We start from the raw sequence: 12,701 nt of genomic DNA on the forward strand, positions 1-12,701 counted from the left end.
CAATGGCCACGGAGTGCAAGGACGTTGGTCAGAGATACAAGCTGGAAGTGCAGGAGTTAGTGACGGTGCAGGAAGGTCTGTGTGTTCTTGTGCCGTGCGAACTCAGACATCCATACTCCTTTAAAAGCTTTGGCTCCTGGTTCCGTACAGAGGCTGACCCATATCATGACTCTCCTGTGGCCACCAACAACCAGATGAAACTAGTGCAGAAGGACACCAAGGGGCGATTCTATATACTCCAGGACCCACTGAAAAATAACTGCTCCCTGGACATCAGAGATGCACAGAAGGGTGACAATGGCTCATACTTCTTCCTGCCAGAAGGATATAAAACATGGAATTACTGTAAGAACCTCTCAGTAGTGCATGTGACAGGTGAGTGACAGTCAGGGGAAGGTTCAGGGCATGGCTAGGGTAGTCTGGGACCCGAACAGAGGAGAGGTGGGGTTGGAGCATCTGGGTTTAGAGGAAGAGCTGGATCAGAGCCTGGGCTTCCCCAAGGTTGCATGTTGCTCTGTCCTGATCCTGTGTCCCTTTTGCCTCACCAGCCCTCACCCACACCCCCCACATCAACCTCCCAATGACCCTGGATGCTGGCCATCCCAGCAACCTGACCTGCTCAGTGCCCTGGGCCTGTGAGCGGGGGACACCCCCCATCTTCTCCTGGATGTCATCTGCTCTCATCTCCACCGGCCCCAGGACCACGCTCTCCTCAATGCTGACCCTCATGCCCCGGCCCCAGGACCATGGCACCTACCTTACCTGTCAGGTGACCTTCCCTGGAGCTGGTGTGACTGTGGAGAGGACCATCCAGCTCAATGTCACCTGTGAGTGCAGCCAGGGCCCTGATCCCCGAGGGTGTGAAGGTGTAGGAAAGCAAGGCTGCAGAGCCTTGGAAGCTGAGTCCTGGACACCTGGATTAGCAGGGCAAATAGAAGGACACAGGCCTTATCCCTGTGGGAGTGGGAATTACTGTCTTACTTCACTTTCACCCATGTGAAGAGGGAATACCCCTCTTGTGGCCCAGATGCTACAGAGAACCCCATTCCATGTCTACCAGGACTTGGTCCAGCAGGAGTGACCTCCCTCCTTGGGGCTGTTGCTAGGGACATGCCTGTGCCGGCTTCACTCAGACATGGTTTTCAGATGCAGATGTGGTGAGAGGTTCATCCCAAAATGGCTCTTCAAACCTCCTGACCATGTGTTCTTTGACACTGGGTAGAAGATGGTCATGAGTCAGCTTCCCCTCAACCATGCATATAGATCTATTTCCCTTCCATCTCTGATGTTGGGGCATTTTAAAAATAGACTAAGGGCTGGAGAGATGCCTTATCAGTTAAGGTGCTTGCCTGTGATGTCTAAAAACTCATGTTTAAATCTCTAGGTCCCATGTAGCCAGATGCACAGTGACGCAAACACACAATGTCACATGTGTGCTACAAGGAGGCACACACGTCTGGAGTTTGTTCACAGTGGCTGAAAGCCCTGGTGCACCTATGTGCTCTCTCTTTCTCTCTCTCTCTCTGCCTCGTTCTCTCTCTCTCTCTCTCAAAATAAAAAGCAATAGGCTAGTATTTAGAGCAATTTATCTTCTAACAAAATTAAATGGAAAATACAGAGGTTTTCTTTACCTGTTTACGTGGGCACAGACTCCTGTGTTGTTATCATCCCTACCAGGTGGTCCATTGTCACCGATAATGAACCTTCATACTTGTCACTGTTACCTGGAGTCACATCAGGGTTCTCTCTTGTCATTGTATATCCCATGGGTCTGACACATGCATGACATGCTCCCTATGATAGCTTCACATGGAATAGTGACATGACTCTTTAAGACATTTTATTTTACTGTTATTAAGATATGTTCCCTGCCAGTTCCCCAGCCTTTTGCTCTGATTTTGGTCTAACTGTTATGTGTCATGGTTCTCTGAAAAAAGTCAGTTTTGCCATCAGAAAGTAGCTCTGACTGCACATGAGAAACTCCAGATTGGGCCTGTTGATATTCCCCCATAGAAAGAGGGCTGCTGGGGAAGAGAGTCGTAGCTCCCCTGAGACCTCAGTCACTCTGGGTGCCAGCTCTCTGCAATGATGCATGAGGTCTTGTGGCCTCGGGGGAGCAGTGGAGCACATAGAAAGCACAAGGTCAAGCGACAGGGAGAAACATATGCCCAGCCATGGGGAGGTTGTTATCCGTGCGGCCATGAGAGTTCTCAGTGCAACTGCTGAGGGGTCTCCACATTCCCATTACAAAGACCAATAAGCTCATCACTCCATTAAGGTGAATTTTGGTGGAGTCAGCTTTTAGTTTATTCAGCCTGGGGTAGCAGGCACTTACTGGTTCTCCCCAGAAGAGTTCACACAAAACCAGCCACCAGCACTCCCCACCATGTTCTGTTCCATTCATAATGATGTCTGGTCCTCACTGGGTAAAGAACCCATCAAGGGAGGGGTGCCTTTCCCTTAGTGTCGTAGACAGATGCCAAGGCCTACCCCTACATCTGGGAGCTGGGATCCTGGGAGACATAGCCAGGATGAACCATGGAGTATATACCTGGCTCTGTCTTTGTGGTCAGACAACTACTTCCTGCCCCCTTGCTTCCTGCCCCTTCTACAGTGCAAATAATCAGTGTCCCTGAGTGACAGGACAGAGGAGATCAGGAGAGGAAACTCAGACACACTTCATGTGAAGAGAGGAGGGTCAACTCTGTGCTGTCCCACCTTCTCTCTGTCCCCTTCACTGTGTCTAGTGCAAAGCTCTTGGGACCCAAGCTTCATGCTTCTGCTGTGTCCACAACTGGGTTCTGCTGCAGAGTCTCTGGGTTGTAAGGAGCATGGGTCTTGGAAGAGAGAGATTCTGCTATCTATCTAGATCAGGTAGATCATGTCCTTCTCCTCAGGTTCTGGACAATTATGAAGTTCTGTGAGTGGAGAAGGACTTTGGGAAGAACTTCAACTCAGAGGATAGGTTCTTAGAGGTGCAGAGGTGGGGTCAGGCCTGCTTATCCAGATCAGAGACCAGCCATACCTGTTTTTTTTCAGCAGGGACAAAAGCAGCAACAGAAGAGCTCCTGGGAGTGATTGGGGGCATTGGTGTTACAGCTCTGCTCGCCATCTGCTTCTGCCTCATCTTCTTCATGTGAGCCCCAACTCTGGGTCAGGGGAGCACCAAGGTTGGAGACATGGCATTGGAGGAATTTGCATGGTTGCAAGGACCTAGGGTCACAACATGGTCTGAGTGGTATTGGAAACTCAGGATGCAACCACTGGGAAAGCATGGGTCTGTCCCCAGCACCTGGTCCCTGAAACTGAGAGAGTGGTGTAAGAAGGGTTTGATGGGCAGCATTCCCAAAACCTGCAATGGTGGCCAATTCCAAGATTATGACAATGGCTCACATCTGAGCAAACCAGCCTGAATGAGTCCTGTGTCTCCCACCAGAGTGAAGTCTCACAGGAAGAAAGCAGCCAGGACCATGGTGGACATGAACTACAGATCCCCAGCCTCCCAGGTGCGTGGCATGGGCACTCTGGGACCCTGTCCATCTTCAGTACACTTCCAGGTGTGGCCCACTAGGGTGCAACATTCCATAGTCCAGAACTCAGCTTGCCCCCGTCCCCTTCCTTTTTGATGTATGTGTGTTATTTGATCACAGACCTGTCACTCATGGGATAATTGCCATTGAGAAAACTGTAAGACTCAGTTCCCAAGAGGAACACACACAGTCCAGGGTCCTTGTGATGGGTCTGATTGGGAGGTCAGACTCTGGATACATCTTGAAAAGCCAATGGGTGAGAATGAATGGCCATGTGACATGAGACAAGATAGGCCACTGTCTCCACTACACGAATGTCATGGTCATCAACAATGACTCCATAGACATCTATAGATGTCATAGGTGCCCATAGAGGTTAGAGGTGACTGCACTGTGCTGATCCTGTGTAACTTCAGACCTGACCTTCCAATGACTGTGATGGCCAGCACTGCTGGTGGACTGAACTTCTGCAACAATCAGCATCTCACTGCGCTTCCAAGGATGAAGATAAAGATGTCAGTGTCTGGAGTCAGAGCAGGGTCCACACAGGACAGTTTGGGGACCTACCACATCAAGATCTGTTAGTTTGAAACCACAAAGAAGAGCAGGCCCACAGACAATGTAAGGGGCACTCCAGCACTCAAGAATCTTGGAGATGAGAAGGAAACAGCCAACGCACTGAGAGGAGCAGCCACAGAGGAAAGCCACCAATGAGGACGGGTCCCGTGGCCAGGGGTGATAAGGTGTCAAGGAGGGGACTAGATATTTGTTTTAGATGCTGTCAGGTGCAATATCAAGGATGAGGCTGACACAGGTTTAACAGAGTGGAATCTAGCCCATCTTACCATCAGGTGCGGAAGCCTCATGGGGAGAAATCGCTCCTGATTGGTGAGCATTGAGGAGAGAGGAGGAGGAGGAGGCAAGGAGATGGGCACTGTGGGTATTAAAGATATTTTTGAGAAGTATTGTAGTAAATTAGAGCTGGGGATTGGTCCAGCAGCAGGAGATGGTCTTGCTGTATAATCACTAGCCATTTCCACCAGCATTCAATGCTAAGTCTCCAGGATATTCTGTTCTCCTGTCTGTGATGGGCACCTTAGGCCTTGTGTTAACAGCATTCCAGTGATGTCTCCATCATATAGAGATCTACAAGAACATGGTCCCTGAAGAACTTGCTGGTTTTATGCCTCTTTTGGCTCACCTATATGGTGGCACACTTAGTAATCACATGTTGCAGCAATCTGTCTTTATCCCTCTAACACCTGAACCACAGGCCTGTCTCTGCATTGCTACCCTCCTGTGAACCCAAGACCTGCACATGGAACATCTCAGGAGACCTGAGTGGGGTTTATGATCTGTTGATGGGTGTCCCTGTGAAGGACCCAACCTCCCTGAAGCTTAGATCCCCATCCCTTTTAAATTTTCTTTAAAAAATTTTATTTATTTACTTGAAAGAAAAAGAGGGAGAGAGAGAGTGTGTGTGAGAGAAAGAGAGAGATTGAGCATGCCTGGACCTTTAGCTGCTGAAAATGAACTCCAGACACATGTGCCACCTTGTGCATCTGGCTTATATGGGTCCTGGAAAATTGAACCTGGGATCTTTGTCTTTGCAGGCAAGTGCCTTAACCACTAAGCAATCTCTTCAGCCTATTTTTGTTTTTGAGGTAGGGTCTTGTTCTAGCCCAGGCTGACCTGTAATTCACTATGTAGTTTAAGGATGACCTTGAACTCATGACAATCCTCTTAACACTTCCTCCCAAGTGCTAGGATTAAAGGTAGATGTCACTACACCTGGCTCTTAGCTTCCCTTTCTATAAAATGGGTAAAATCATAGAATTTTCCACTAGGTCTTGTGAATGGTCAGTATATCTGGCAAGAGGAAAATCAGTACTATAAGTGTTGGATACATGGTCATGTGATGCCTTCAGGAACATCCCATGGAAGAATGACAGTGAATAAATGTCCTGTCAGTATAAATTCATTTTATAGACCTTTTCTACCTTCACGTAGTCCCTCTCTGAGTTTTCCATTGTGACCCCCTTCTTTTCTGTCCACACAGGGTCAACAGAAAGACTCCAATTTTCACAGACCTGCTGAGCACCCAAGCTCTTCAAGGGAGTCCCCTGCCTTAGGGATGGAGCAGGACCTACACTATGCCACCCTCAACTTTCATGGGGCAAGGACTTGAGAGGATACCGCCTTATACTATTCAGAGACCCAGCTTCACTGAGGAGCCTCCAGGACTTGGTGTCCTTTATGGAGCCTTGAGGGTGATTCTCAGAAAGACACTATGATGGTTTATACTGAATGTCACTTTGACAAGACCTAGAACCACTTCTGAGGGATCATATAGATCAGTCTTCCTCTGAGCATACCTGTGAGTGATTAACTTGGTTAGGTCGACTAAAATGGGAAGACCCACCTTAACTGTGGGCAGCGCTATTCCATGGGCCAGGGTCTTAGACTCTATAAAAAGGAGAGAGCTGGCTGAACACCAGCATCTGCCACTCTCTCTTTTCTTCACTGGGCGCCAGTGTGACCAGCTGCCTCTCCTGCTGCGATGCCTTCTCTGACATGTGAACTATATGTAACCTAGAACTGTAAGCTGCAATAAATCTTCCCTTAAACTAATTTTTATCAGGTATCTTGTCTCAGCAACGAGAAGTTGACTAATATACTTCTCATCCCCAAAGGCAGTGTGTTCAGACCGCTGTTTGAGTCTCCTGCTCTGTGAAATAATTGGAATTTTCAACCAGAGACCTGTGGCCAAGTATGTGCTTTTGCATTTACCAAGACTATGACATAAAGAAACACAGTTCCCTGTTCCATGTCTGGGTTTCCTCTCCATTCAAAGTATGTCAACATGTCTACTCCTCAGGGTTTCCAGGAAGATAAATCAAGGTTCAATTGAAAGACTCATCCAAGGAGTCCTGGTACAGGGAGAATGTGGGCTCACTGCTCTCCCACCTGAGACACATTTGGCCCACAGGCTCAGGGTGCTTATGGAGACATGGAACAAGTCCCTACATCAGCTTCACTCACTGCTCAAAACCCTACAACAGAGCTGGAGAGATGGCTCAGCAGTTAAAGATGCTTTCTTTCTTTTTCCCATGTATTCATGTTTTTATTGTATGAAATCACTTTGTGGGAACGGTGACATGGATCACCTTCCAGGTAATCAGAAGCGCCTTCTAGGCTTGGCACTCCAGACACTGGAATTGTCAATGACAAGAGTTTATTATCTGTCTTCTATAATCAATAATAAAATTTTTATTCTGCAAGAATTTAGGCAAGAAACAGTTCAAGTAAAATATTATTTCTTAAAAGCCAGAGCCTCTTACCAGCCACACATCATTATTGAGCCATGTGATTGGCATAGAGTCATGTGGTCTCTCTTTCCACTTTTCCAGTCAGTAGCTCAAAGAAAGGATGGAATTACCCGGTTTTAAGATCCTGCTAAACTGTTTTCTGGTAATTACTGTCAATGAACATAGATGGAGCCCTCTGAAGTTACTAGAATCTCATGCAAATCTCACAAATGAATGCCACCATGCTTCAGGCTGTTGGCTCACTCGCTGAGTTTTCAAAGCCCTGGATGTAGAGTGGCAATGGTTACCTCTTGCTGGTTTCAGCATCTCATCTCAGACTTAGTCACAAGCTGTGGTTCAACTCTGAGTTTTGGCAGCAGTGTCGTGACAGATACTTCTACACAGACATTTAAAAACGTTCTCAGCCATCTGAGAAGTATTTTCAACACTCTATTTAGTATTAGCTCAATAGTCACTTTGTGCTGAAAATAAAAGAACTCTAAACTCTACAAATGTTTCACTTCACTGAATCTACCAATAAGGGAATGATTTACTGTTTACCTAATAAAAATTATACAGCCACTTTTATCAAACAGCAACTACTACAAAAGAACAGCAGGAGAAAAATGACTTCACAAAAATACACTAAAAAATTTGACAATTTTATGCAGGAATCAACAAAATTTTAGTGTTTAGTAATTAAGAGATAACTGGCCAGGTTCTAAGATGTGAAGATAGTGTGTCTGAGAAACTGGAGGGAAGGGGAAGGTCAGTCTATAAACTAGCTATACAGGATGTGGTAAGAACACACTTTACAAAACCTGTCTACACAGAGATGTTAGCTTCAGAAAGCCACATGGGTTTTCCGGGCTTGAAAAAATGGTACTCCAAATCTCAGTGTGAATTATTGGCAGCTTCAACTCTTCTGTGTGGCAGGTATCTTGTTTTCACCTTCCAGCTCTTCCACTCCAGCCTGTGTCATGAGGTCGGCGATGTTTTTCTCCAGATCGTCAATGCGACTGCTCACATCATCAATTCTCCCAATGATCTGGTCAGACATGGTCTGGAATTTATCCTGCATCTGCTACAAGAGTGTCTCCACCACCAAGGTGATCTCCTGCATAGTCTTGGGGTCCATCTCGGCCATCTCCCGGGTTCCCAGCTTGGCGGCAATATCTCGGGCCGTCAGCTTACACTTTGGTTTGTCCAAAAATGCTTTCTTTTAAACATGACAGCCTGGGTTTGAGTCTCCGGGACCCATGTAAAGCCAGATGCACTAAGTAGCGCATGTATCTGGAGATTATTTTCAGAGGCAGGAAGCCCTGGCATACCCATACTCTCTCTTTCTGTTTGCTTCTTTCTCTCTCTCAAATAAATAAATAATATTTTATTTTTATTTATTTGAAAGAGAAAGGGAGAGAGAGGGAGGCAGACAGAAAGAGAATGGTCATGCCAAGGCCTCTAGCCACTGCAAATGAACTCCAGACACTTGTACCACCATGTATATATATCTGGCTTATGTGGGTACTGGGGAGTTGAGTGTGAGTCCTTAGGCTTCACAGGCAAAAGCCTGAAGCCCAATAAATGATTTTAAAATTTATTTTGAGAAAAGGAGAAAGAAACGGGGGTGGGGGGTGGGGGGAAGGGGGGGAGAGAATGGGCACACCAGGAACTTCAGCCACTGCAAACAAACTCCAGATGCGTGCGCCTCCTTGTGGCACATGCGTGACATTGCATGCTCACATCACTGTGTGCTGGCTGTGTGGGACCTGGAGATCCAAACATGAGTTCTTAGGCTTCACAGACAAATGCCTTAACTGCTAAGCCATCTCTCCAGCCTGTAATAATTAAAAAAAAAAAAAAAAAAAAAAAAAAAACTACAACAGACTCCTAACTTCCTTCTTGCCATCCCATTTCTCCTTGCTTGGATTCCCTGACACCTTGATGTCCCGATACAGGTCCAAATGTCATATTAGTGTTTGGAGAACTTTCTAAGCCCCAGAGCTGACCACAGTAGTAATACTTTTCCCAGCTCTCCATCCCAAAAGAATAATTTAAAAGCCACAACATTTACAAGATGTTTTGTAAATGGTCAGATAATAAATATTCCAGGCTCTGCAGCCTATATTTTCTTCCTTGCGCCTGCTCACCTTTCCTGCTGAAGCACAAAAGCAGCCACGGGTGCCTGCAGGTGAGTCTGTATGTCTGTGATCCAGCAGGACTTAGCTTATAGACTGGCTTCCATGGGCTCCAGGGTACTGAGTCTGCTCTAGGCTGCATTTGCCTGCTCCTCCATGGCATCCCTCCTCCTGTGGGCTTCCCCACTCCTCCTCATGTCCCCCTAGGACTGAGACGCTCTTCTGCTTCTAAATGAGCTCAAAAATAGATGTCTGGATCTTCCGTTCACGATGGTGTCAGCCTAACAGTACTGCACCTCCTGGAGAAGGAACGGCAAGACATTAAGGGTTCATTGGGTCTTCTGGGGGGAGCTGACTCTAACAGACTTCCAGTGGGAAGGCGTGGAGGGACAACAATTAATTGAATTCGCTGATTCCCATGCTCTCGGGTGGTACACCAATCCCTCAATCCCCTCACGAAGCCATCCTAGCCATAGACCCAGCCACAGGGTCCTCCTGCATTAACTGCAGGCAAGGAGACCCAGGCCAGCGTGGCTTGGCCTGCGCCCCCAGGCACGGGTGAACACCATCCCACTGGCCACCAAGACGTGAACACCCGGCCGCTCTCCCTGCCCCGCGAGCGCCGTCCACGTCCCATGCCACACACGGCCCCACTAGTCACCACCGACCCATGCCCTCCCACTGGTCACCGTGCTTGCAAACGCCATCCCACTTGCCCGCACACAGAGCACCAATGCTGTTCCACTCACTCGCCTCCACTGGGAACACCATCCCGCTCGCCGCCAGCCCCCACCCCAGGCCCAGACCCAAGCCAGCAGGCCGACATAGCTCCACCCGTGTATCCAGGCTTGGGAACACCACGCCACACCTCACCACCCCCCATCCACATGTGCGGACCCAAGCCAGCAAGCCAGTGTAGATCCATCCAGCCTCCAGGCTCAGGATCGGCTTCCCACTCGCTACCACCTCTTACCCCCTTTCAAGGACCCAGGCTAGTCAGATTAGCTCCACCCATGCCTTCAGGCTCAGGCACCACCCCACTGGCCAAACCCCATCTTCGCCCCCCCCCCCCCACCCGCCCACTTCAGACCACATGACCATGCACTTCAATACTCAGAATCACCGAACGACAAGCCTCTACATCAGGTCCTCAGGCCCCCACCAGAGCCTCATGGGCTCCTTCCCTTTGAGCAGGCAGGCCCAATTGCCACCAGAAAACTAGTGGAAGCAAACATAAAAAGGAGTAACTTGGGCTGGAGAGATGGCTTAGCCATTGAGCACTTGCCTCTGAAGCCTCAGGACCCAGGTTTGAGACTAGATTCCCCAGGACCCACATTAGCCAGATGCACAAGGAGATGCACGCATCTGGAGTTAGTTTGCAGTGGCTGGAGCGCCCATTCTCTCTCTCTTCCTTTTTCTCTGTGTCTGTCACTCTCAAATAAATAACTAAAAAACAATTTTTTTTAAAGGAATAAACTATTGCTGAATACTCCATATACTTGGGCTGCAAGGTCACTGAGAAACCCTGCTGGACCTGAGCTGAAAACATCCTCCATGTAGACCAGCTGACAGAAAGCTGGGAAAAACCATGCTGCATGAAATTCAATGGGAGACAGAGAATTCACCAGTGAAGATACCCAAGAGTGGACACTGCAAGCCTTATATTTGGCCAGCCAGGCCAAATGAGCCAACAGATGCAATAGTAGCACATCTGTTATGAGGGAAACTAACCACACTCTAATTTGACTGGAGGCCCGCTCCATGGAAGGGAATATATCCCTGATACTGAAAATCTACAACAGGAGTAGTCATGATCCCTAGGAGTGTAACATCTGCTGCTGCCTGGCTAAAAGTATATACTATGCTGCTAAGCACTTCTCCTAATATTCATAGCCATATATTAATGCTACTCTCACTTTTGGTTAGAGAACCTTCTATTTTCAGATGGCAGTGACCTTGGGATGACTCAGAAGGCACCATGGTGCTGAGAAGAAGTGACAGAGGAGTGCTCAGCACTGCAATATCTCTATCACACCTTCAAAGGCTCAGGATCCATTGCGGAAGATGTGGCAGAAAGAATGTAAGAGCCAAAGGAAGGGTAGGACTCCTTACAACGTGCTCCTCCAGACACAAAATGACCTGGATATCCATGACCTCACAGTGTCTGACACTACCTACACAAGACCATCATAAAAGGAAGAAAAGATCATGACATCAAAATAAAAGAGACTGAGAGGGGGAGGGGATATGATGGAGAGTGGAGTTTCAAAGGGGAAAGTGGGGGTAAGGAGTGAATTATCATGGGATATTATTTACAATTATGGAAGTTGGCAAAAATATTTTAAAAAGGAATAACCACTGAATGCACTTCAAGGATAGACCATAGCTTCCTCCTAAATTAAATAATGCTTCTACCTGTGATGGGCAGACCGCACTGCAAAAGGAATAACATGAACAGTCAAGTGCAAATAAAACTAATAAGATTTCCCAGTCCCACAGTGGATGTATCTAATCAAAGCATAGAAGAGACATTAGGATCAGAACCCCAAAATGAAGATATAATCTATGCTACCCTGACCAAGCAAATAGCAGAACTTTCAGAAAAGCAACAAAGGGCCAATAATTGCATGAATGCTGTCCTCACACTACTAGACCTAACAGATAAGAACCTGGAAGTATTCCAAAGACAGTTAAATGATTTGAAGGAGAGCCACAAAAATAGGATCTCAATAACCAGCTGGCTAAGGTTAATGAAGACATAAAGAAATGCAAGGATGAATTCCAAGAAGCATCAAGAAAGGCAGAAAATGATGTGAAAAGAGAACTCAACAGAGGGATGGAAAGTATACATTAAAAAACAGTACAAAATGCAAACCAAATTGGACAAGCCCAAAACTCTATAGAAGCTCTCAAGAATAGAGTCAGCCGTATGGAGGATAGAAATTCACAACTGGAAGACAAAACATAAGAAACAGTTTGTGAGTCCAAAAGTTTCAAAATGTACAAAAACTTTTGTGAGCAGAAAATGAGGGTCCCAACTTTTGGATCATGGGAATGCCAGAAGGGGAAGAAATTCAGAGAATTATTCAACAAAATTATCATAGAAAACTTTCCCACTCTGTCAAAAGAAAAGCTGATCAGATTACAAGAAGCTAACAGAACTCCAAACAGAATGGACCAAAGGAGAAATTCTGCAAGACATATTGTCATTAAGACTCTAAACATTGATACCAAAGAGAAAGTCCTAAAAGCAGCTAGGGAAAAATAACACATTACATTTAAAGGTAACCCCATCAGAATTACTTCAGACTTCTCAATGGAAACCCTAAAATCCAGAAGGACCTGGAATGGAACATTGCAAAGTCTAAGAACCTATGGCTTCCAACCCAAACTACTCTACACAGCAAAAGTATCCCTCATGATAGATGGTGAAAGAAAAACTTCCCATGATAAAACTCAGATTCACAACCATAAGAACACAAAGCCAAACCTACAGAGAGAGTACTTCAGGAAATTCTCTGCACAGAAGAATCAAATAATCAATCTCAAGTGCCTACAAGAAGCAGATCACAATAACCAAACTCAGATAAGGCACAAAAAACTACAAAGTACAAGAAAACACCAAACCACATAAACGACCACAGTATGGCAGGGATCTCAGTCATTACCCAAAATATCAATGGCCTTAATTCACCCATCAAGAGATAAGCTAACAGGGCGGATCA

General features: G+C 46.7%; 1 protein-coding gene and 1 pseudogene across 1 annotated transcript; one reads left to right on the forward strand and one right to left on the reverse strand.

Moving 5' to 3' along the window:
• The first annotated feature begins 2 nt into the window (after nucleotides 1–2).
• LOC101616014 (myeloid cell surface antigen CD33-like) lies at nucleotides 3–5,718 on the forward strand. Its single transcript, XM_045133364.1, has 5 exons — nucleotides 3–375; nucleotides 549–833; nucleotides 3,040–3,136; nucleotides 3,437–3,506; nucleotides 5,590–5,718. Exons 1-5 carry the CDS (start codon nucleotides 3–5, stop codon nucleotides 5,716–5,718), a joined length of 954 nt encoding a protein of 317 aa, XP_044989299.1.
• Nucleotides 5,719–7,600: 1,882 nt separating this feature from the next.
• LOC123454852 lies at nucleotides 7,601–7,985 on the reverse strand (annotated as a pseudogene).
• Nucleotides 7,986–12,701: the final 4,716 nt, after the last annotated feature.

Source organism: Jaculus jaculus, chromosome 14 (assembly GCF_020740685.1).
Source record: "Jaculus jaculus isolate mJacJac1 chromosome 14, mJacJac1.mat.Y.cur, whole genome shotgun sequence".
Classification (NCBI taxonomy): Eukaryota; Metazoa; Chordata; class Mammalia; order Rodentia; family Dipodidae; genus Jaculus; species Jaculus jaculus.

What these genes read in the sequence shown, in the direction of transcription:
- LOC101616014 (XM_045133364.1), top strand. Translation starts at nt 3, where the DNA reads ATGGCCACGGAGTGCAAGGACGTTGGTCAGAGATACAAGCTGGAAGTG. An exon ending in CTCAGTAGTGCATGTGACAG is followed by an intron (nt 376 to 548) that starts GTGAGTGACAGT and finishes TTGCCTCACCAG; the next exon opens with CCCTCACCCACACCCCCCAC. An exon ending in GCTCAATGTCACCTGTGAGT is followed by an intron (nt 834 to 3,039) that starts GCAGCCAGGGCC and finishes GTTTTTTTTCAG; the next exon opens with CAGGGACAAAAGCAGCAACA.